The 22246-nt window shown below is 42.3% G+C and overlaps 1 protein-coding gene across 3 annotated transcripts in view; it reads left to right on the top strand.

Moving 5' to 3' along the window:
* The first annotated feature begins 5426 nt into the window (after positions 1–5426).
* Positions 5427–22246, top strand: part of ETF1 (eukaryotic translation termination factor 1) — a 31695-nt gene continuing 14875 nt past the window's right edge. For 2 of the 3 annotated variants that reach the window (XM_072728466.1, XM_072728467.1), the window contains exons 1-3: positions 5913–6082; positions 6243–6346; positions 15121–15189. In XM_072728466.1, the coding sequence (XP_072584567.1) occupies positions 6261–6346; positions 15121–15189 (155 nt within the window). In that variant the 5' untranslated portion in view covers positions 5913–6082; positions 6243–6260. Of the gene's footprint in view, positions 6083–6242; positions 6347–15120; positions 15190–22246 lie in introns of all 3 variants that reach the window. The other variant, XM_026001343.2, reaches the window with a different exon arrangement.

Raw genomic sequence — 22246 nt, forward strand, 5'->3', positions numbered from 1 at the left:
TCTGTCTCTCATGAATAAGTAAAATATTTTTAAAAATTATCATCTGTCTCACTATTCTACCAATGTCTACTGAGTCAAGAAAGGCACCACTGGAAACATTAAACACTTATTGTCTCCCCAGATGATCCAAAGGGCAGGGCTCAATCTCACCTTGCTAATTTTTCCTTGATGCTATAGGAAAATGGTGTATCAGCTAATGAGCGCTCCTTTCAACAAGGACTCTTTAAAGATTTTATTTATTCATGAGAGACACACAGAGACAGAGGCAGAGACACAATCAGAGGGAGAAGCAGGCTTCCCTGCGGGGAGCCCGAGGTGGAACTCGATCCCAGGACCCCAGGATCAGGACCTGAGCCAAAGGTGGACACTCAACCACTGAACCACCCAGGCGCCCCTCAACAGGAACTCAAAAAAATTCCAGAACAGAAAGAATGAGTGTTTTCTATGTGCATTTTTTTCCTTAGAGTTGGAAATCATTATAGGGTAAAGCATTTAATGGTCAGTATTGATTTAACAAGATTACAAATTCACATACAGATGTTTGATCATTTAGAAAAGAAACTGCTGTCCTTCCTTAGTTGTAGCACCCATCCCACTAAAGGGTTATATTATACCTCCTGTGTTCAAGTATAAATGGTACTTTATACTTGACCATTTCAAGTCACTTTCATACACTGTAATCCAGTTAAGCAACTGGATCTTATGTCAATTTACACAAATCTTTGAGCTTTAAATGACACCACTATGTCTTCTTCATTGGCTTTTACTTACTGTAAGATTTCATTTATTTAAGGATGGAATCTATGGGATGGAACTGCATTCTTCAAATTCATCATGCTTAAGTACATCCAAAAACTTGAGGGCAGATTAGACAGGTTCTTTATTGATTTTCACTTACTTCATGAAGTGGTAAGCACTTACACACTTTTTTTTTTAAAGATTTACTTATTTGAGAGAGTGCACACACAAGACGAGGTGGGGGAGGGCAGAGAGAGAGAGGGATAAGCAGACCCTCCATTAATTGAGGAGCCCCATGTGGGGCTCAACCTCACAACTCTGATATCATGACCTGAGCCAAAATCAAGAGTCAGACGTTTAATCCCAACTGAGCCATCCAGACATCCCACTCCACAGATAGCCTAACTCAGAAATTATTTTTAACTATTTTTAGGCACATTTTTTTTCTTTTGAAATAAAATCCTTTTTTTAAAAAAAGATATTTATTTAAGTATTTGACAGAGAGAGTGCAAGACAGCACAAGTAGGGGGAACAGCAGAGGGAGAAGCAGGCTCCCCACTGAGCAGGGAGCCTGACATGCAGCTGGATCGCAGGACTCCAGGATCACGACCTGAACTAAAGGCAGATACTTAACTGACTGAGGCACCCAGGCGCCCCTAAATAAATCTTACATGGAACTCTGATCTATCAAAGACAGGGAAAACACATAACTAAGAAGATACCCAGGAAAAAGTAATTCATTATACTATAGTTATCAGGATGTTTATTAGTTAGGGTAAATAAAAAGCCATGAACACAGAACCTGAGATCTCCAAATTTTAATATTGTACCCACCACAGTAGTTAGAAGCCAATAAACATTAAGGATATTCCAAGGGGAATCTTACCTAAGTCCCAACCTTACCTGGGTTGGGTGATAACTTGTGCCCTCCTCAGACTGCTCACCTAGGCAATAGCAAAAAAAAGACCTTCTCTCCTTAAGCTATTAAATATTTTTTTAAAGATTTTATTTATTTATTGAGAGACACAGAGTCACAAGCAGAGTTGGAGAAGCAGGCTCCATGCAGGGAGCCCAACGTGGGACTCGATCCCGGGTCTCCAGGATCACACCCTGGACCGAAGGCGGTGCCAAACCGCCAAGCCACCGGGGCTGCCCTAAGCTATTAAATATTAAACATCAACAGGAAATTCCTGCTTTTCTATCTATAACCATGGGACCCTTGTATATAACAGACAACTCCAAGCTGGGCAAATTGACAATGTTTAACAGTAACAGAGAGAAGGAACAAACAGGGACAAGTATATCTAGTTGGAGACCCTTGTGATAGCTAAGACAAACACAATGTTGAGGCTTCAAAAAGTTTGCTGCAGCCCAAGAATAGTTTCCAAATCACATAAAAATCCTGCTACAAAGCAACAAGACACTTGTGATTGATATCATGGCCACAGTAACTATAAAGGAGGCATTATCCAAGAACTATCAGATGCTGACCAGCCTAAGGCCCAATTTCTAGGCCTTAAACCACCATAATTGTTCCTTGGCACCCACACAACCCTCCCCGCATAAATCCCCAATATTTTACCCTCTAGCTGTGAAAAGTTCCAAATTTCTAACACTTATTAACACACCAGCCACTGAAACAGAGAAAAAGATCCCACAGACCATTTTATTGGGTTCTTCTTTCACTAGGAGAAAAAAATCCCTAGGAATTGTAATTTGGACCTGCTCTACCTTTAGGCTCTCAACTTCAATTTTTGCTAGAAGTAGTGTAACAGGTCAACAGATGGATACTGAAAACAGTGGAACAGGACAGAACATATTAGGAGAAACTAAAAAGAGAACTAACATCCACTATTGACATGGGTGCTGCAAATGGTACCAGGCATTTTACACAATTACATCCAACAGCAGTCCCACAAAACAGACAGTATCCCCATCTTATAGATAAAAACACAGATTCTGCAAGATTTAAGTGACTTGCCCAACATAAGGAGCAAAGTCAGGGTTCAATCCTAAGGCTTCCTAGCTCCAGAGATCTTTCCTTTAACAACCCCACTGACTTCCAGAAGAGTCAAAGCGTACAGCCTTTAGTAAGTCTTTCCACAACCATTCCTCATCTGCTTTCTTCACCTTGGCTACTCTTAAAACTGGTCTGTGCACACTGGCAACCAATTATCTCATTCTGTACTTAATGGCATTGTGTTCTTTTTTTAATTTTTTTTTTAATTTTTTATTTATTTATGATAGTCACAGAGAGAGAGAGAGAGAGGCAGAGACACAGGCGGAGGGAGAAGCAGGCTCCATGCACCGGGAGCCTGATGTGGGATTCGATCCCGGGTCTCCAGGATCGCGCCCTGGGCCAAAGGCAGGCGCCAAACCGCTGCGCCACCCAGGGATCCCTGGCATTGTGTTCTTAAGCTGCTATTGATATTTTCAACATCACCAAAACAATCCATTTCTCCTTCCCTCTCTGACCTGCACCTACTAATTAGGAATATTATCTATATCTCAATATTTAACTTTATTATCTAACATTAAACCTGGAGAAGAAGTTCTGAGGTCAAGTACAAATCCTTCACTTTTCAGAAAAGGACCACCTTTGTCTAGAGAGGTTATATACTCTATTCTCATGATATGTCATTTTGATAAAATCTGTATCACTCTTATGTCACAGGAGGTTCTTCCTGGACACAGATGGTCATGGTTGCATTTTCAAACCCTCTTCTTTGATGAAGGAAACAGCATCCCTATTCTATTATCCTCCAAACTCTTCTGCTAGAGCTCAATGCCAGGATTTGCCTCTAAGACACTGGTTTCCAATTCTAAATGCAGAGATGGTGAATTTACAGCAACTAGGCAAGTAAGCTTCCGGAGCTACAGTTAAACTACCTGGGACTAAAGTTTCTAAGAAACAAGCTACATATCTCAGTAATTACCAAGTTTGAAGGATTTAAACGCTGACCAACAGCAATTCTGAGATGTCACCATCTTACTTCAGGGTGAATCACATACAAAAGCAAGCCTGTGAGGTGGTCTAGAAAGCCTATAAAGCATGAGACATGGACCTGAAGAAATCCTATAAACATAAAAATGAAGAGAGGTAGATCAAGGCAACCAACTGAAGAAAGTAGGAATTCTGGCAAGGGAAACAAAGCAGGGAAAAGCTTGGGACATAGTACACACCCAGTCAATAACAGTGTTTATGATTTACCTTAAGAAAGTCCGCTACTAAGCACAGAAAATGGCACACAGAAGTACAGTAACTATTATGTAATAAATGAACATATGCCATGAATTACAAAATGGTTCCTAAGGAAAAGATTCCACCCTGGGAATTAATTTGCTGGGGAAGAGACTTACCCATGTAGAAAATGCATCCTCACCTTATGGCAAAAGAGGTAATGGGGCTGCTGCATGATAAAATGCACTGGACAATGAATGTGGAGTCTGGAAGCCATAAAATAGCTGTGGGACTCTGAGTAAGTCCCTTTCACCTTTCTTTGCCTCAGTTTCCCAATCGATTACATGGGGATACCCCCATCTCCAAGGTGTGAGCAAAGTAGAGGTAAGATGGAAAAAGGAGTCAAAGTCCACACAAATCCAACTGCCTGACTTCGCCAATCTCAAACTTGAAAGGCCCAAGAAAAAATTTTCGACCATCCCCCAAAACCTGCTCTTCATCTTTCCCGTCTCAGTAAATGTAACCATTTCATACTCTGGAAACAGTCTTGCTTTCTCCACACCCAATCCATCATCCAGTCCTATCCATTCTAACCCTCTGTGTATCACTGACCTCTGTCTGCACTATCCTCACCCTAGTCTAAGCTACAATTATCTCACATGAATGACTGCAGCCGCCAAAATGATCCCTAGGCTTCCACTTTTGCTCTTTCCAATCCAAACGGAACCATCTCCTTAAAAACATAACCATATCTTCATGTCATCTCCCTACTTCTTAAATCCTTTAAGCTGTCCAAGGTCAAGAGAAAGAGGCCAAACTCCTAAACCTGGCTTACAAGGCCCTAAATAAATGACTGTCCTCTGCTCCTCAAGCCACTTTACCCATTCCTGCTCTTGTTCAACACACTGGCTTTTTACGCACGCTTTTTTTTTTTTTTTTAACGTGCTATGCTCCTTCCTGATAAACCCCTACTCATTCTTTGGGTCTCATTCCAAAATTAAGCCCTCTTTTACTACAGTAACTACGCTTTTATGCAGCTAATTTATTATACAAAAGTATATAATCTCAAGTGCTGTCGCAACGAAACTGAAAGTTCCACGGAGGTAGGCACCGCTATAGACAGTTCACCTCAGCATCCTCAGAGGAACCGGGTCTGCCATACAGTTTGGGCCCAAATATTTGAACAAATTCACACACAGTCAACTAAAAACCCTAACTCAAAAAGATAAAGTTCTAATTTATACAGCTGCCCGTATTGCTTCAACACCGTCCCCACCTTCACTCTCAAAAGCTCAGACTAAACCTAAACCCTTGGTGACCTATTCAGATACCCCAAGGTTTCCAACCTCCCGCAGCCCCCACTCTCCCCTCCCGCCCCCACAAGGTTCCAGGTCCAAACTGAACCAATCCTAGCCCTGAGGAGAGACGAAACGCGCCTCCTTTGCCCCTGCGGGTGGCGGGGTCCCAGACCACCCGGGGAAAGTTTCCTAACCCAGACACCCATGCTGGGAGCCTGGCACAGGTCCGCGAACACTGACGCACGTCGGCCGGAGCACGTCGTCAGCTATCAACCCACGAAGCTTGAGGCGTTTCTTCGAGACTTCGCAGGCGCAACTCAAACCGTGCGTCCCGGCCCGAGCGCCTCGCCGTGCGTCGTAGACTTCCAGATGCCCATTCCATTCACCAAAAACGGACCGAGAAGACGACGACGCCGGCGCCTCGCCCTTTAAAAAACACCCCCATTGGAGGCTGGCGGGTAGCTGAATGAATCCTCGCGAGAGCCACCGGCTTCCGCCCGCTGCCTCCGCTCGGCTCGCCGGACCGGAAGGAAGGCGGTACTTCCCCGCCCCGGGCCCTACCTCACAAGGCAGCGCGGCCCCACTGAGGCCAATCAGAGAGCTTATTGTAGGCCGCGGCGCAGAGAGCCAATGGCAAGTCGCGGCGCGCTCAGAGCTTCCTCTCTTCCGCACCGGCCCCCTCCCTTCCGCCCGCTGACTTCCACTCAGCCTCTGGCGGAGGAAGTGATGTCACAGGCCCCTTGTGAGCGGATTGCAACACATGCAGCTGCCTGGAGAGAGGGAGCCGGTGTCCTACGTCAGAGCCGCCGCCGCGGAGCCGCCGCCGGGGAGGAGCAGCCGCTGCCGCCCAGGACTGGGCCCTTAGGTAAGCCGAGGGAGGGAAAGGCCAGCGACCGCCGCGGCGGACCGCGCAGGGCGGGAAGAAGAGGGCCTCTTGGGGGTGGCAAGGAAGGGGGCCGCTCTGCCCCAGCGGCGGCGCTAACTCTGTGGTCTTGGTGTCTCCGGGCCCCGCCGGGCCGCTCTAGGGAGGAGGAGGCGAGAAGATGGCGGACGACCCCAGTGCTGCCGACAGGAACGTGGAGATCTGGAAGATCAAGAAGCTCATCAAGAGCTTGGAGGCGGCCCGCGGGTGAGCGCCGCGTCCGGCCCCCCCGTGCCCTCTTGGTTCCCGGACCCCTCAGGATGGCCGCCCCCGCGCCGCATGGCCGGATGAGAACCAGGCACTAGTCAACTCCCGCCTTCTGGATCTCTGGGTAGTAGCCCCCAACCCAGGGGCGAGGGTCTGCGCGGTTGGCGGGAGAAGGGGGTCCTTCCCCTGCTTCGGGGTAAGGGGCCCCGCTCCCGGGGCTCGGACCACTTGACCCCCTCGTGGAAGGCCATTGATACTTTTGAATCTCTCCCAGACCCTTGAATCCAGCACCTCTCTCTTCTAGCTCCAGGTGCTGCCACCCTGCCCGGGTGCTGTTGGGGAAAAGGGCTCGGCCTTCCTTTCCTAACGCCCTTCCCTGATTTCCTCTCTTCCTTCACGTTTCTTAGCTAGGTCTCATTAAAATGGCCTCCCCCTCCCGGTCTTCTAATACCGGTATGGGTGAAGTTTGGATGGGACAGGAAGGAGAGGTGGGGGACAACCTCTTTATGACTCTTCCTGATATCTTTGGGTCTTCCAACACTCCCAAGATGACTTCCCCCAAATCCTCTAATTATCCCGGAGTTTCCTGGTGTTAGCTGTTACAGTATCCACCTATGAAATGAAAATGCCAACGTGTGCGGGGGGGAGGGGGGGATAGAAGATTTTGGTTGACGAATGCGTATCTGTATATTCAGGAGAAACTGGATTGTGAGGCCGTTGAAGTGAACTGTTAACTACAGGGTCCTTTTCGGCCTTTCTCTGGAACTTCCAGGGATAGAGGTGCCTGATGTACTAATGCTTGTTGAAATTTAGAACTGAATTAGGTGGGTTTTTGGTCTCCTTTTGTAAGTTTTCTGGGTGGGCCCAGGGGAAGATTACATTGAAACTGGCTGTATGTGCTTTTTTTTTAGATTAAAAAAGAATTTCTTGTTTTGGGAATGTATGTCAGAGGTATTCCCATTTTTTTAGTTTACTTATTTTGTTCCTTTCCTGGTTATAGGAACTTTTTGCTTACAGGAAGTGGCCCAAAAAAAAAAAAAAAAGGCGTTTGGAACATTACATATTTGTATGTCTGAGCATTCTTAGAATAGCAGAGTGCCTTGCTCCAGGCTATGTTGAAAGTTTGTTTTCAAGGCAGGAATTGGACATTCTGGTTTGCATCCCAGGGCTGTTCTTGATTGGTTGGTTTGCAGTGATAGAATTAATCGAGCTTTTAATTGTTACTATATGAAATAAGGTGTACTTAGTTACATGGATGGCCCTGAGCTAATAGATTGGTTTTGCCTTGTGTTTTGTACTTACTAAATTAGTGACAGTCCTGCTTGAAATGAAGCTCCTGAAAGTTTGGCTCTCAGTTTAGCGACCTGGGCTTTTGCTAACCATTTCCCTAGTACAAATTGAAAGTAGCAGCTTATTTTTTACTTCTTAAGTTTGTTTCTTTGAATTTAATAAAATACTCAGACCTATTTAATAATCTTACAGGAACTTGAACACGAATGGTTCTCTGCCATATATGTTAGATTGAATAATTAGTCCCCAAGTATGAGCATATTTTACAGGGGGGGTAGGTAGTACAGGTCATGACCCATTATGTATGATGCACTACCAAGAATTAGATTCTTTTATTTCACTAGGCTCTTCTGTTGTGTTACTTTCAATTGAGTATGGCTTTTATGGATTGTTGTTGCAGTGTTTAAAGTTGGATATGACCTGTATATTTGTTCTCTTATTACTTTACTTTGGGGACATTAGAATCTGCATACCTGATATTCTCTGCAGAAGTCTAAAGTGTGCATTTACGACTGTAGTTTCCCTATTGTCTGAGGGTAGTGACGTTAAAAAATAACACTGAAAAAAAAAAAAATAACACTGTGTAGTAACAGTATTCCCTTCTGCTTAAGGAAGCTCATTCTCAAATTTTTCCCTAGCCATGTTACCTAGCTACCTGAAACTTTTAAGCTCCTCTTCAAGGCTTTTTAGAGGCTTTATCCCTTTGATTAGCAAAGTTCAGTAAAGTTTTAAGCACACTTAAAATGAAATTCTTATGCATAACTTTTCTTCTAAGTGATGGAGTTAGTTTGAACATTTTAGATAAGGATTAAGCTGTCTAAACTACCTGGGAGTAGTCTTCATTTAAACAAATAATGTGGTTGATAATCATGTCCTACTTTGCCTTTATTCAGCGTTTGATTGCACTTTGATCCCATGAAAATTTTAAATCTTTGCCATCTCTGGGTATCAGTAAGGAGCCACAACTGTATTCAGTTTGGCTCTGAAGTTTCCCAGTACATATCAGCTTCTTTTCAGAAATAGGAAGATTGCGTGTTCATGGCTATATTGTATTAAAATCAGACTCAGATCATCATACTGTATGATGAGAAATGTTTTCTTTACCTAATGCTAAAATATTTTAAGGAGAAATGTCATGACCTTTCAAAAACTGGATGACAATCTGTGTGCTGGTGTTTGCAGGTAGCCTTTGGGCTGAAGGAGAAAACTGAGGTCTTCAAGCATGGTTATTAGCACTAGTAAAAGTTAGTGGTGGGTTTATAGAATTGTTTTTGAAATAAAGTTTTGTGGGGTTTTTGTTGTTTTCTTTTTTAACTCTCCCAGCAGTATAGAATTCTGGGCATGAAAACCAGATTGGTTTGTTTTTAACAGTAACTATAAGAAATACTGGGATAAGAGTAATTTTGAAATTCAGAGTCGGTTTATGACTATCTCTTGATAATATCACCCAAATGTAGCTTTGAAAGGGAACCACTGCAAAATGGACCCAGTAATTAAGTACATCTGAACAGAGTGAAGTTGTTAAGCACAATAATTATTAAGTGTGTAGCATATTATAGACACTGTTAAGCAAGACACTATTTCATTTAATCCTCACAAGAAGTATTGCCACCTTTTGATAGCCAAGGCAACTGAGCCTGAGAGGGAAATAACTTGGTGTCTGAAGTGTAGCAGAGCTCAGGACTTGAACCATTGTGTTACACAGTGCGTTGAATATATTTTATTTTTTCCAAAAACACAAGGCTGGGTTCACTCAAATTGTAATCTAAACTATAATAGACTATTTTATTTTAAAGATTGTATTTATTTAGAAAGAGAGCATGGTTTGGGGGAGGGGGTGGCAGAGAGAGAGAGAAGCAAACTCCCCACTGAGCAGAGTCCACAATGGGCTCAGCTAGATCTCAACCCTGAGATCAGGACCTGAGCAGAAACCACAAGTCTGGTGCTCAGCCAACTGAGCCACCCAGGCGCGTATAACAGACTATCGTAATGTTGTCATGTCTTTGGAAGAGCATTTGTAAGAGCCAAAATGGCTAAAATAGGGAACTTGGCGGAGGCTTTTGTAGCCCTTGTCATACTTAATTTTCTGAGTTGAAAGAAGTATTACACATATAACTTAAATTTCAGTTCGTGGAACATACCTATTTAGTCTCATGTGAGTCTAATAGAATGTTAGGTTGTATGTTAATAAAATAACCTGCCACTACTTTTGGTATACATAAATCCCACTTAAGGTTTAGTGGAAGTTCTTCCTGGTTTGTGATTGCTCCTGGTACATTCTTCACTGTTGGCTGAATGAGGACAAATGTATACATAAGCCAGAACTGGAACTAGAGCCACATGAATGGAACTGTGGTTGTGGATATTTTGGATAAGGAACTAAAGCAGGTGAATATATCTTACAAGAAAGATGGGTGGGAAATTTTGGTGGTTTTTTTCCTGCTAATGTTTTCTGAACCAGCAAGAAGTAGCTCCAAATACAAGGCTGGGAGATTTATAATTTTCATGTAATAAAATCATTGCCAGAGCCTGTTCTAGCTAAGAGCAGTGGTAAATGTGAGAGACAAGGATAATTTGGGCTAAGTTGCACCTGTGAGTGTTCAAATGTTTTTTTACTTATCTTGACCAAGGAACCTTGTATATTTCAGAAATAAACTTAGTCAGATAACCCATGTTTTAAGATCTGCCCAGTTTGTAGACTTTATTTGGGTCTTCTGTGGTGGTCTTGGGCATTTTAAAATCTTACTGTTTAGTTAGAAGCAATTCGTAGGTACTTTGACTTTGAAGGAAATAGAAACAACCTAGCTTACTGACTGCTTTTCCTCTCCTGAAATACATAGCTTCTTTTCTCCTCTAAGTAGTTCTGATAACAGATGGAGCAAAGGGGGTTCCCCCACATTAAGCATTTTTCCAGTTCTTAGCGGATAACAGCTGGGTGTCCTCCAGTTTAATTCTGGCACTACATAAAGTTAGCATCTGTCCGGTTAAGTGCTCAGTCCCACAAGACTGCCCCCTTTTATGGTAAGTCTGGGCCTCCCCTATTTCTGACCTATGGGCATTAAATTGGGGATTTAATAATTTGCTAGAGTGGCTCACAGAACTTAGGGAAACACTTTATTACATTGACTGGGGGGAGGGTTGTTTGTTTTGTTTTAAGATTTTATTTATTCATGAGAGGAACAGAGAGGCAGAGACATAAGCAGAGGGAGAAGCAGGCTCCCTGTGGGGAGCCTGGTGCAGGACTCAATCCCAGGACCCTGGGATCACGACTTGAGCCAAAGGCAGAGGCTCAATCACTGACCCATCCAGGTGCCCCACATTGACTGGTTTTATAAAGAATACAAATGAAGATTATATAGGGTGAGGGTCAGAAGCATCTGAGTACAAGAACTTCTGTTGCTGTGGAACTGGGACATACTGCCTGGGTTTACCAACCTAGAACTTCACTAAATCTTACTCAAGAGTTTGTAAAACTTAATCTGCAGACTCTCCTTCCACACCAGACCTTTCTCAGAGATCTGTGGAAGGAGCTGAAAGTTCCAGCCCTCAGTTAGGTGGTCTTCCTGGTGATCCCAGTGGCCCCACCCTTAAGTCACTTTATTATCATAAACTCGGGTGTACTCCATAGATATTCCTTATGAATAACAAAACCCATCACCCAGAACATTTTAAGGGCTTTAGAAGCTTTGTCAAAAGCTATGGACAGGGGATCCCTGGGTGGCTCAATGGTTTGGTGCCTGCCTTCAGTCCAGGGCGTGGTCCGTGGTCCTGGGACCCGTGATCAAGTCCCACATCAGGCTCCCTGCATGAGGCCTGCTTCCCCTTCTGCCTGTCTCTTCCTCTCTCTGTGTCTCTCATGAATAAATAAAATCTTAAAAAAAAAAAAAAAAGCTGTGGACAAAGACCAAATACATTTCTTGTAGCACATAGCCATTTTTTTAAATCTATACAGAATTATTCACATTGTGTTGGATTAAAAGTAATTTTGTTAGAGGCTCCTGGGTGGCTCAGTTGGTTAAGCATCCAACTCTTGATCTAAGGGTCATGAGTTCAAGCCCTTTTATAAGGCTCCATGCCCTGGTGTTGAGTCTAATTTTTAAAAAAGTAATTTTGTGAGATGAATGGGCTTATTTTAACCATAGAGACAAATAAGATGGACATGCTATTAATATGGTTTTATATTAAATGTGTTTGAATACCTACTCAAAGTGAAAATTATTGTTTTTTTTTTTTTTTTTTTTAAGATTTTTTATTTATTCATTAGAGAGAGAGAGAGGCAGAGACACAGGCAGAGGAAGAAGCAGGCTCCATGCAGGGAGCCCAGTGCGGGACTCAATCCAGAGACTCCAGGATCACACCCCAGGCCAAAGGCAGGCGCTGAGCCACCCAGGGATCCCAAAATTATTGTTTAATAGAACATTCACCTGGGCAGCCCGGGTGGCTCAGTGGTTTTGTGCCACTTTCAGCCCAGGGCGTGATCCTGGAAACCCGGGATCAAGTCCCACGTCGGGCTCCCTGCATGAAGCCTGCTTCTCCCTCTACCTGTCTCTGCCTCTGTTGTGAGAAAACTTAAATAAGATTGGCAGCAGGGCTGAATGGCCTTAAATCGTATTTGAAGATTCAGGAGAAATGTGCCTCTTTTCCTTAGACCCACTGCTGGAACTGTCTAACTGAGAAGGTGAAGAGCAGAAATTTCTTCAGAGTCCAGTGAATTCTCTAGCAATCTCAGAATAAAACCTTCTCATAGGCTACATTCTATAGATGTCTCTTATCTTAATGAGGAGGAGAAGTGATTATAGGGGTTCAAGGCTCTCCTCTTTTCCAACAGGTTGGAAATTAGGTTTCTTGGGCAGCCAGGGTGGCTCGGTGGTTTAGCACACCCTTCAGCCTGGGGTGTGATCCTGGAGACAGAGGATCAAGTCCCACATCAGGTTCCCTCCATGGAGCCTGCTTCTCCCTCTGCCTGTGTCTCTGCGTGTGTGTGTCATGAATAAATAAATAAAATCTTTAAAAAAAAAAAAAACAGTTTTCTTGTGGGTACTTTCCTCAAAGAGCACGAAGGTTCCCTTTGATAACAGCTTTATCTTATACCACTGGACACACTTTAAACCCTGTCTGCTGTCTGTTAAGATACTTCCATTTTTTCATATTTTTGTCACTTTCTGAACAGACAGGTTTTGTTTTGTTTTGTTTGTTTTTGAGAACACAAGCGGGGAGGAGGGACAGAGGGGGAGGAAGAAGCAGGACCCCCCCCCCCCAGCAGGAAGCATTATGAGGGGCTCTATTGCCAGGACCTCAGGAGCACAACCCCAGCCAAAGGCAGACACTTAACCAACTGAGCCACCCAGGCATCTAGAGGATGTTATCTGTTAACTTTTATTTTTAAGATTTTATTTATTATCATTCTCATAGATGCAAAGATGAAAACAGATTTCATTCTTATACATTATATACTGATCACATTTTCTGTGCTTTAATCAAGCCCTTTCTCTTTTATCTACTTAATTTGTATGTTAATGGATGCTTTATAAGTTTGCATTGTTCTTTTTTTTTTTAAAGCTCTCCAAGTTCTGTATCTTTTTTTTAAGATTTTATTTATTCATTCATGGTAGACACAGAGAGAGAGAGGCAGAGACACAGGCAGAGGGAGGAGCAAGCTCCATGCAGGGAGCCTGATGTGGGACTCAATCCCGGGACTCCAGGATCACGCCCTGGGTGGAAGGCAGGCGCTTAAACTGCTGACCCACCCAGGCTGCCCTGTTCTGTATCTGTATTTAACAGTAATTTTCAGACATGAAGTTTTCATCCAGTTTATGCTTTGTCTTTTGTCACTATCTTTCCATTTTCAGGTGCCTGATAACTTGTCATGCAGATAACTCAGGAATATTGGGCATATGCTCCTTTGTTTTCTCATTTTATTTGATATCCTCTAAGGTCCCCTTTAAGAGAATGATCCCAGTCAAAACAAAAGATTGTCTTTTCCCTACTGTATTTGGGGCCTTTAAATTAGATTTTTCCCCAAACTCACATCTAAGTATATGAAAAAGAAGCCCATAAATGCATTTTAACTACTAACCAGTCAGCTTAGAAGCTTCATCAAATATCTGCTATAAGTTGGACACAGGACATTTGGAAGAAACGTGTGATACAGTGAGAACATGGTCTCACACAACCCTGGATTGATGATATGAATCATTTCCAGATCCATGTTAGTAAATACAGAACAACACAGTAAATGTTGAAGTGGGACATGGTGTAAGCAGATGAATAGGGTCTTGAGCAAGGTATTGGACATTGTCAAAAAACAAGACATTGTATAACTATTCAGGCAGATTTCCTAGGGGTGGCAAGTAGCGTTTTAGAATATTACCTAGGGAAGTATTATTTGGCTGATACAGTATCTTTGATACAGTGGTGGAGTGGAGCTGTAACTGATCTGCAGCTTTGAAATTGAAATTGAAATTCATTCTTGATTGAAAGCCAGTTAGCCTAAAATTAGATCCAAGAGCTTTGTGTTGGTTGATGGTTGGTGAGCTGTCGGGGTATTGAAATAGCGCAGAGCATTTGTGCATGTGTGCCTTGTTCATAAAGTTGGTATGACATAGCTGAAGACAATCCCAACAGTTTGCCTTTCAACCTAAATAAACTTTAGTTTGCAAGTAATGAAAATGTGCTGATTCCCAAACATGAATTCCTTAATACCTCTGGATTTTTTATCTTTAGCTTTTTACTGAAAAAGCTTTTTCTTCCCTTTTTGGCTACCCCATTCTCTGGCATCTTCTGGCCTTGATGACTTCACTTAAGCAAGGAGCAGCCTCAGGAAAGACAAGGTTAGAGGTTCAGGACTGGGATATGTTTTAATGAAGTTATAAAACTAGTTTTCTGAAGATGAGTTGAATAGCATACATTTTGACTCATAACAGTTCTTTGAGGAAACTATGACCATTTCATGGATGAAGAAATTGAAATATAGAGATTAAGTAGCTTTCATGATATCATAACCTTACATAAGGGGCAATGCTAGATTTTCTGTTCCTACTTTTCTGATTTCAGAGCCTGTAATCCTGTTAGACCATACTGCCTTGCTCTTTGATTAGTGTTTTTTCTGCTAAGTAGAAACATCTCCCATTCCCTTCTGAAAGGACTCTTATCCAAGGAGATTTGCATTTACTAGAGGGAGCAGGTGTGCTGAGACCCAGAAACAAAGATAAAAGGAAAACAGGCATGCTTTTTGCAAATCTACCCAAGGAAGAACGTGGGTACCAAACATACTCTTAATGAGCATCACTGGTGAGGGAAATAACTTGCTTTGAAATCCTTCTCCAGAAGCTCATTTTGTGTATTAGAACAGTAACAGGAAGGCAGTGGCTTTTGTTTTATTTGAAAAGTACTTGCATTGTGATAAATATCAAGTAAATTGTCTCATTTATAAGGTCCCATGTAGAACGCTGATCACTAATGCTGGTTGTGATTGATATCTCTAGGCTTTGCCTTGATGAAAGAATGCTAGAGAAAGTTTCCAGCTGCTGCTTCCTGGTGGAACATTCCACTAGGTGAGCTTTGTGAAGTTGTTATAATTTCTTTCATATATATTTTTAAAAAAATTTTGGAGCAAAGGGCAGAGGGAGAAAAAGAATCTTAGGCAGGCTGTACACCCAGTTCAGATGTGGAGCTTGGTCTCACAACCCTGAGATCATGACTTGAGCTGAAATCAAGAGTTGGATGCTTAACTGACTGAGCCACCCAGGCACCCCTATAGTTTTTCTAAGACCAAGTAAATGCCTATAAATTGTAGAAAAAGTAATACACCAGATATATACATTTTTGTTTTGGATGACTAATCCTAATGTCGTTGAAGGTAATGTATGAAAATGAACCTTTGTAAACTTTGTGCTGGAAATTTTTGCTGGGACATGTGAGTTACTCTTTATGACAGAGGCTGTTTTAATGTCTCAGTATGTTCAGATCTTGGACCTTGTCCCATCTGGTAATGGCATCTGACCCCTAAGGTCAATTGCATAAATCAATTTCAGGTAACTGTCTAGCCTTTTGAACAGTAACAGAATCCTCCCTCCTAGTTTGATATTCTGCAAGCTCTTCATAAAAGACTGCCCCATCCACCTCCAACCAGCATAAGAGATGATGGGGCAGGGCATCAAGTTGAGGATGAACAAAAGAAGACACTTTGGAAGTATTGGTTTTGTTATATTAAGGACTAACAATGGTTTGAGGGGTTTGGCAAAGGTAAAGCTGAGACAGTCATTTCTTGGGGAGTGTTAGTTCCTCTCCAAAGACTAGCAAATTTTTAATTGGTATTTTGTATGGTAGTTTAGAATAAATCTCTGGTGTTTGCTTAGAAGAGACTATGTAGAGAAGATCTTATTTCTGATGTTAGGAATTAACTGTATTCATCAAATTCATGTTCTAAAATTTTTGTGCCCTTAAGGTTATGTAGACCTAGTGTAAGCAACACGTTATTTCACTTTTTGATACTTGGTGGAAGAGAAAATGGGTTCAGATCTTTGAAGTGACTGATAACCAGACAAGTGGTGACTGACTCTGGATTATGTCACAATAATGAAAACCCATTAATGTACAGCCATAGCTGTACGATAAAGTTACTTAAAGTTTCAGAGGGAAATGGATTTCTGTATTTCTTATGATAAGTTACAAAACCATTTTGTAACTAGTGTTCTGGCCATATTATCTTGAACTGCATTTTTGGTTTGGTTATTTGTTCTATTGGAAGATTTGGTAAGACCTGTAATCCAAGAAAGGTAATTACCACCTACCACCAAGTCCCTTTTTATCTCTGGACTTACTCAGACTCTAGTAAGACTTACCACACCATCTAACGTGCTTCCCCCCTCCCTCTGCTGTGGTGTTAATTCTTTCTTACTATACTATTAAAGAACAGAGGGATAGGGTACAAGGAGCTAGAATTCCATGTAGTTACCTTTTAGTGAGCCCTTAATATTTGTTATCCACGCTAAGCACTTGACATATATTACAGAATCCTCATGACCTTGTGAAAAAAGTAGAAAGTCAGGCCCAAAGAGATTTATGTAAGTTGCTGTAGGTTATGTAGATAATACATGACATGAACCCAAATCTGATTTTATAAATCTGTGCTCCTGGGGTGCCTGGCTGGCTCAGTCAGAAGAGCATGTGACTCTTGATGTCATGATCATGGGTTCGAACCCCATGTTGGGTGTAGAGATTACTTAAAATTTTTTAAATCTTATTTAAAAAAAAAAAATCCAGGCAGCCTGGGTGGTTTGGCGGTTTAGCGCCGCCTTCAGCCCAGGGCGTGATCCTGGAGTCCCCGGATTGAGTCCCATGTCGGCTCCCTGCATGGAGCCTGCTTCTGCCTCTACCTGTGTCTCTGCCTCTCTCTGTCTCTGTATCTCTCATGAATAAATAAATAAAATCTAAAAAAAATAAAATAAAAATCCATACTCCTAACCAACCTCCCACATTGTTTCCGTATTAGGCCCATATCAAAAAGATATCTACAGTTTCAAAGTTAAACTTAGTTTTGCAGGCAGCCCCAGTGGTTCAGCGGTTTAGCGCCACCTTCAGCCAGGGGCGTGATCCTGGAGTCCCGGGATTGAGTCCCACATCAGGCTCCCTGCATGGAACTTCTGCCTCTTTCTATCTCTGTGTGTCTCTCATCAATCAATAAATAAAATCTTAAAAAAATAAATAATAAACTTAGTTTTGCATGTTTGGTAAAAGAAAAATAGAAATCCCATGGTGAATAAAGAATATGGATAGGGGATGCCTAGGTGACTTAGTCGGTTAGGCATCTAACTTTGGCTCCTGATCTGCAGTCTCTGCACTCAGTAAGGAGTCTGCTCCTCTCCCTCTCCTCCTCCCCCTGCTCATGCTTGTTCTAGCTCTCTCTCATATAAATAAATAAAATCTTAAAAAAACAACATATGGACAAAGGCAGTAGAAATTAGAGAGGAACTCGTTGCTTTATACCCGATGATCCATATAATGTGGCTAGCTTAGCGATTCCCAAAAATGATTTGAATAAGATTTAAGTTGAGCTTTTTTGAGCTTAAAAAAGGATGGTGGGAAGCTTTGGCTATTAATCTCCTAGGCACAATCCCAGTCATCAAACATTGATATGATAGCTCCTTGAGGAACACACACTCTAAATCCCAACTACAGAGTATAGTAGGCAGTCTACTACCTGGTCCTAAACTGAAAGTAATTCTGTTAAGTTGGGGTGATGAGATGGGTGGGCAGGGCATTTGGGGGCAGTGGTTGTTCTGTCTGGGAAAAGTTGGACAGTTCATTGTGGTTGTACTGCTGCTAGGCCAAATGACATCTGCTTACCTCCAGCTGGTGGCTTTCTGAGTTTGTCTTCTCTAGTTGGGGACAGAGTCCTGGAATCCCTGGCTTCAGCTCGCCAAGAAATTCTGCTTCAAGTTGCAGAAAGCAAGCCAGACCCAGTGATTCTCAGCCCTATTACACATCAGAATTGATATGATTGTATTTGAATCAGTCTTTCTGAAAATCAGGTCTCCCTCTTACTCATAATCACACTACCCTCACTGTCCCTATTCAAGTGATTAAATCAGAAGAGGAAGGGGAGATCTTTTTTTTTTTTTTAAGATTTTATTTATTTATTCATAGAGACACCGAGAGAGAGAGAGGCAGAGACACAGGCAGAGGGAGAAGCAGGCTCCACGCAGAGAGCCCGCCGTGGGACTCGATCCAGGGTCTCCAGGATCACGCCCTGGGCTGCAGGCGGCGCTAAACTGCTGCGCCACTGGGGCTGCCCAGGAAAGGGAGATCTTTTTGTGAATGAGAATTATTTTTTGTTTTGCTCTTTTAGAAAGTTTTCCCAAGGATTCAGTGCAAATAGTTCAGTAGACAGCCTTGCATGAACCACAGTTTGGTTTTTTTTTTCCAGCTACCTTTCTAAAGTGTTGAGCATCATTGATGAACTTGATAAAACTTATACAAGTCAGAGTGCCTAGATTGTCTTTGCCTGTCTTTTGTCAGAAGGTACCTTGAATCCAAAGTCTGCAACTCTGTGATACCTGAAGTTCTACACACCCCGGAGTCCAGGCTCTGCTCTGCTCACCTTGCTTTTTCTACCTTACAGGTATTTCAGACCTGGCCCATAGAGTGACCTTATCAATGCTGCCTGTCCATATTGCTCAGGGTTCAGGAAACATTGGATGAATAACTGGTGGTGGCACTATCGTAACTTCCCACATTAGGGAGGGAAACTTTTCCTTCAGCCGTGTGAGACTGAAGGAAGGAAGAGCTGTCAGCTCTTTATTTAAATTCTCTTCCTTCCTGAGTTCTGTCTGGCTTTATTTACTGTCTGCATTTAGTCTATTTACAACTACTTCTTCCTTCTGTCTCCCAGCTATTTTGTTGCTCAGAAGTTAGTCCTCTGGAAGCATTGATAAACCCTTCTTTGATAAGGGAAAGTGCCCCAAATATGGTGAGAACAAGAAGGAATCTAAGAGCAGAGGCCCCAGAAAGCCTTATGTACCACATTGTTAAATGCTTTGTCTTGCTTTGCCCAGTCTTTACAACCTGCATGTGAATCATTGCTGTGCTGCATAATTCACTGACTCTTGAATGAGAGCCTTTTGATTTTTGGTAAAGGATATAGTGACAAAGCAGAACAGTAGATGAAAACCTATTAAAATTTTAAAAGGATGTAGTTTGCAGATGTGTCCAGCAACTCCTTGGTGAAAGGTTTACTTCTCCTTCTTCCCTGTGGGTTGCTTGGGTTGCTTTAAAATAAAATATTCAACTTCCTTGATTTTATTTTGGTGTTTACACAAACTGGTCTAACAGCTTTGATTGGCTTGCCTTGGGGGTAAATGAGTGCTTATTTTGTTTGGAAGCTTTACTGGAAAAACTTTATTTCTCTTAAAGCCAATATACAAAAAAAAAAAAAAAAACAGGTATTATAAAGCAGCCTTTAAATAAAGAGGAACTTTAAAAGGTGGGGTCACCTGGGTGCCCCAGTGGTTGAACGTCTGCCTTCGGCTCAGGGCGTGACTGGAGTTGGGATGAGTCCCACATCGGGCTCCCTGCATGGAGCCTGCTTCTCCCTCTGCCTGTGTCTCTCATGAATAAATAAAATTTTTTTTAAAATTTTAATAAAATAACTTTAGGTGTTTGTTTCCACCACCACCATCCCACATAGGATAGTTTCACGGAAACTAGTGAAAGGTACTTTTTTGAGTGTTAATCAAAATCCAAAGGAGTAAGAAGCCAAAACTAACTTTCAGGTGGTGCTTGAGATTGAGCAACTTGGCAGAAATATGGCGATTTTTCTTTGCAAGCTACATTTCTGAATTAGTTAAGTAGAAACCTATTCCTCAGGTATCTTCACTACTTTGTACTCTATAGAATGTTACATGGATGTAAGTGTAAAGTTGGTTGTCCAGCTCTGGTGCTATACAGTGAAGTTGCTTAATGAATGCTTATCTGCTTAACCTATCTGCAGTGGAAAGTAAATAGCTGCTTATCTTAAGGTCATTGCTTTGTCCTCTGCGTGATTATCTTGCTTTTAGGATTTCCTTCAGGCATTTTGAGTTCACTCAGTGAATTTGTCCCAACATCCTCTTTAGCTTCAAACTTTTCATCCTTTGGGGTTTGGTGCCTGTTTGCTTCCTGAGCTGAGTGAGCTTCACCCCTGCTATCCTTGGAGCCCCTTCTCATTCCATTCCCTACTGATTGCCTCTTTGCTAGTTCCATCTCCTAGGAAACTACTCTGTAAATCAGAGCACGTAAGCTTTTAAAAACTGAGCCCTTTTGAGAAATAACTCTTAGTCCGTAAAGATTTCCAAGAGCTTATAGGGTAGAGAAATATGTTCTCTTGAGAATTATTAATCTAAAAACTAGCACAAGCTAGTAAAATTCGGTATTAAAATATATGTCTTTTTTCCCCATCTTCTATATTTTCATATTGTGCATGTGCATAAATTGACAGGCTCCTGTGTAGAGACAGGTAGGTGATAGCTACAATAAGAGGCCATATTTGAAGTTAAATTTACCTGCCTAATGTTTCCACGCCCTCCCAGAGGAAACACCTTGTCTCCTCCTTGATCTGTAGAGTTTGACATAACGTCATAAAAAATTATCAGAAAGGCTCTTTGGAAATTTCCTTCTTAGAAACCTAGCTAGAGGGCAGCCCAGGTGGCTCAGCGGTTTAGCGCCACCTCCAGCCCAGAGTGTGATCTGGAGACCCGGGATTGAGTCCCGCGTCAGGCTTCCTGCATGGAACCTGTTTCTCCCTCTGCCTGTGCCTCTGCCTCTCTCTCTCTCTCTCTCCCTCTCTCTCTCTCTGTGTTTCTCATGAATAAATAAATAAAATCAAGAAAGAAAAGAAAGCAAAGAAAGAAACCTAGCAAGATAAATATTGGAAGAATAGCAGTTTGTTACAGTTGGTTGCTTTAAAAATAAAAATAGGATCCAACAGACTCACTGTAAAAGCTTTTTTTTTTTTTTTTTTTTTTAATACAAGATACCAATTTTGTTTCATTTGGGAATTCTTTTTCCATCTAGTTCAGAAACTGGAACATGGCCACAGGTAGATCAGTACGTAGAAATTTTTATTTCTAGACACTTTGTCCTCCTTTAGAAAAAGTTTCTTGGGACACCTGAGTGGCTCAGTGGTTTAGTGCCTGCCTTCAGCCCAGGGCCTGATCCTGGAGTCCTGGGATCCAGTCCCGCATCGGGCTCCCTGCATGGAGCCTGCTTCTCCCTCTGCCTGTGTCTCTGCCTCTCTCTCTCTCTCTCTCTGTCTCTCATGAATAAATAAAGACCCAGGCAGAGGGAGAAGCAGACTCCATGCAGGAAGTCCAAGGTGAGACTCCATCCCCGGAACCCGGGATCAGGCCCTGAACCGAAGGCAGGCACTAAACCACTGAGCCACCCAGGTGTCCCTAAATAAATAAAATATTTTTTTTAAGTTTCTTTTTGTAGTTGTACTGAGAAAATTGATATGAAAAACATTTAAGAGAGTGATAAACCTGACTTAATGTGTGTTTGCACATGAGCAAAGGATTGTTTTGGTTTCTTAAGATATTTATTTATTTATTTATTTATTTATTTATTTATTTATTTATTTATTTATTTGAGAGTGAGAAGCACAAGCGGGGGGGGGGGGTGGCGACTGAGAAGCAAGCCCCCGCCCCTCCCCCCAAGCAGGGAGCCTGATGTGGGGCTCCATCCCAGGACCCTGGGATCATAACCTGAGCCAGATGCAGATGCTTAAGCAATTGGGCCACCCAGGCGCCCACAAAGGGTTGTTTTGAAGCATCTTTGCTTTGTGGTCATTTTGATTGTGTTTGTAATGCCAAGTGAAGCTGCTCTTCTGTAAGTGGCTTGTCTGGTTTGGCTAGAATATTTGCTCCCCTACCCAAGGGGTGGCAGCAGTGCACATAGCATACTTTACTGTGTACTGTCATTGATCAACTTGTAGTTCATTGAGGAAAGTATTGCGGAAGTTATGAACATGCCTTCTGGGTTTTGAATAGAAACCTCAGCAGAAACAGTGCCAGTTTCAGAGATAGAAAAAAAAGCTGATAATCTGAGAGTGACTATTTGATAGTTGGAAAGGCT

Source organism: Vulpes vulpes, chromosome 12, assembly GCF_048418805.1.
Source record: "Vulpes vulpes isolate BD-2025 chromosome 12, VulVul3, whole genome shotgun sequence".
In the NCBI taxonomy this organism is placed as follows: Eukaryota; Metazoa; Chordata; class Mammalia; order Carnivora; family Canidae; genus Vulpes; species Vulpes vulpes.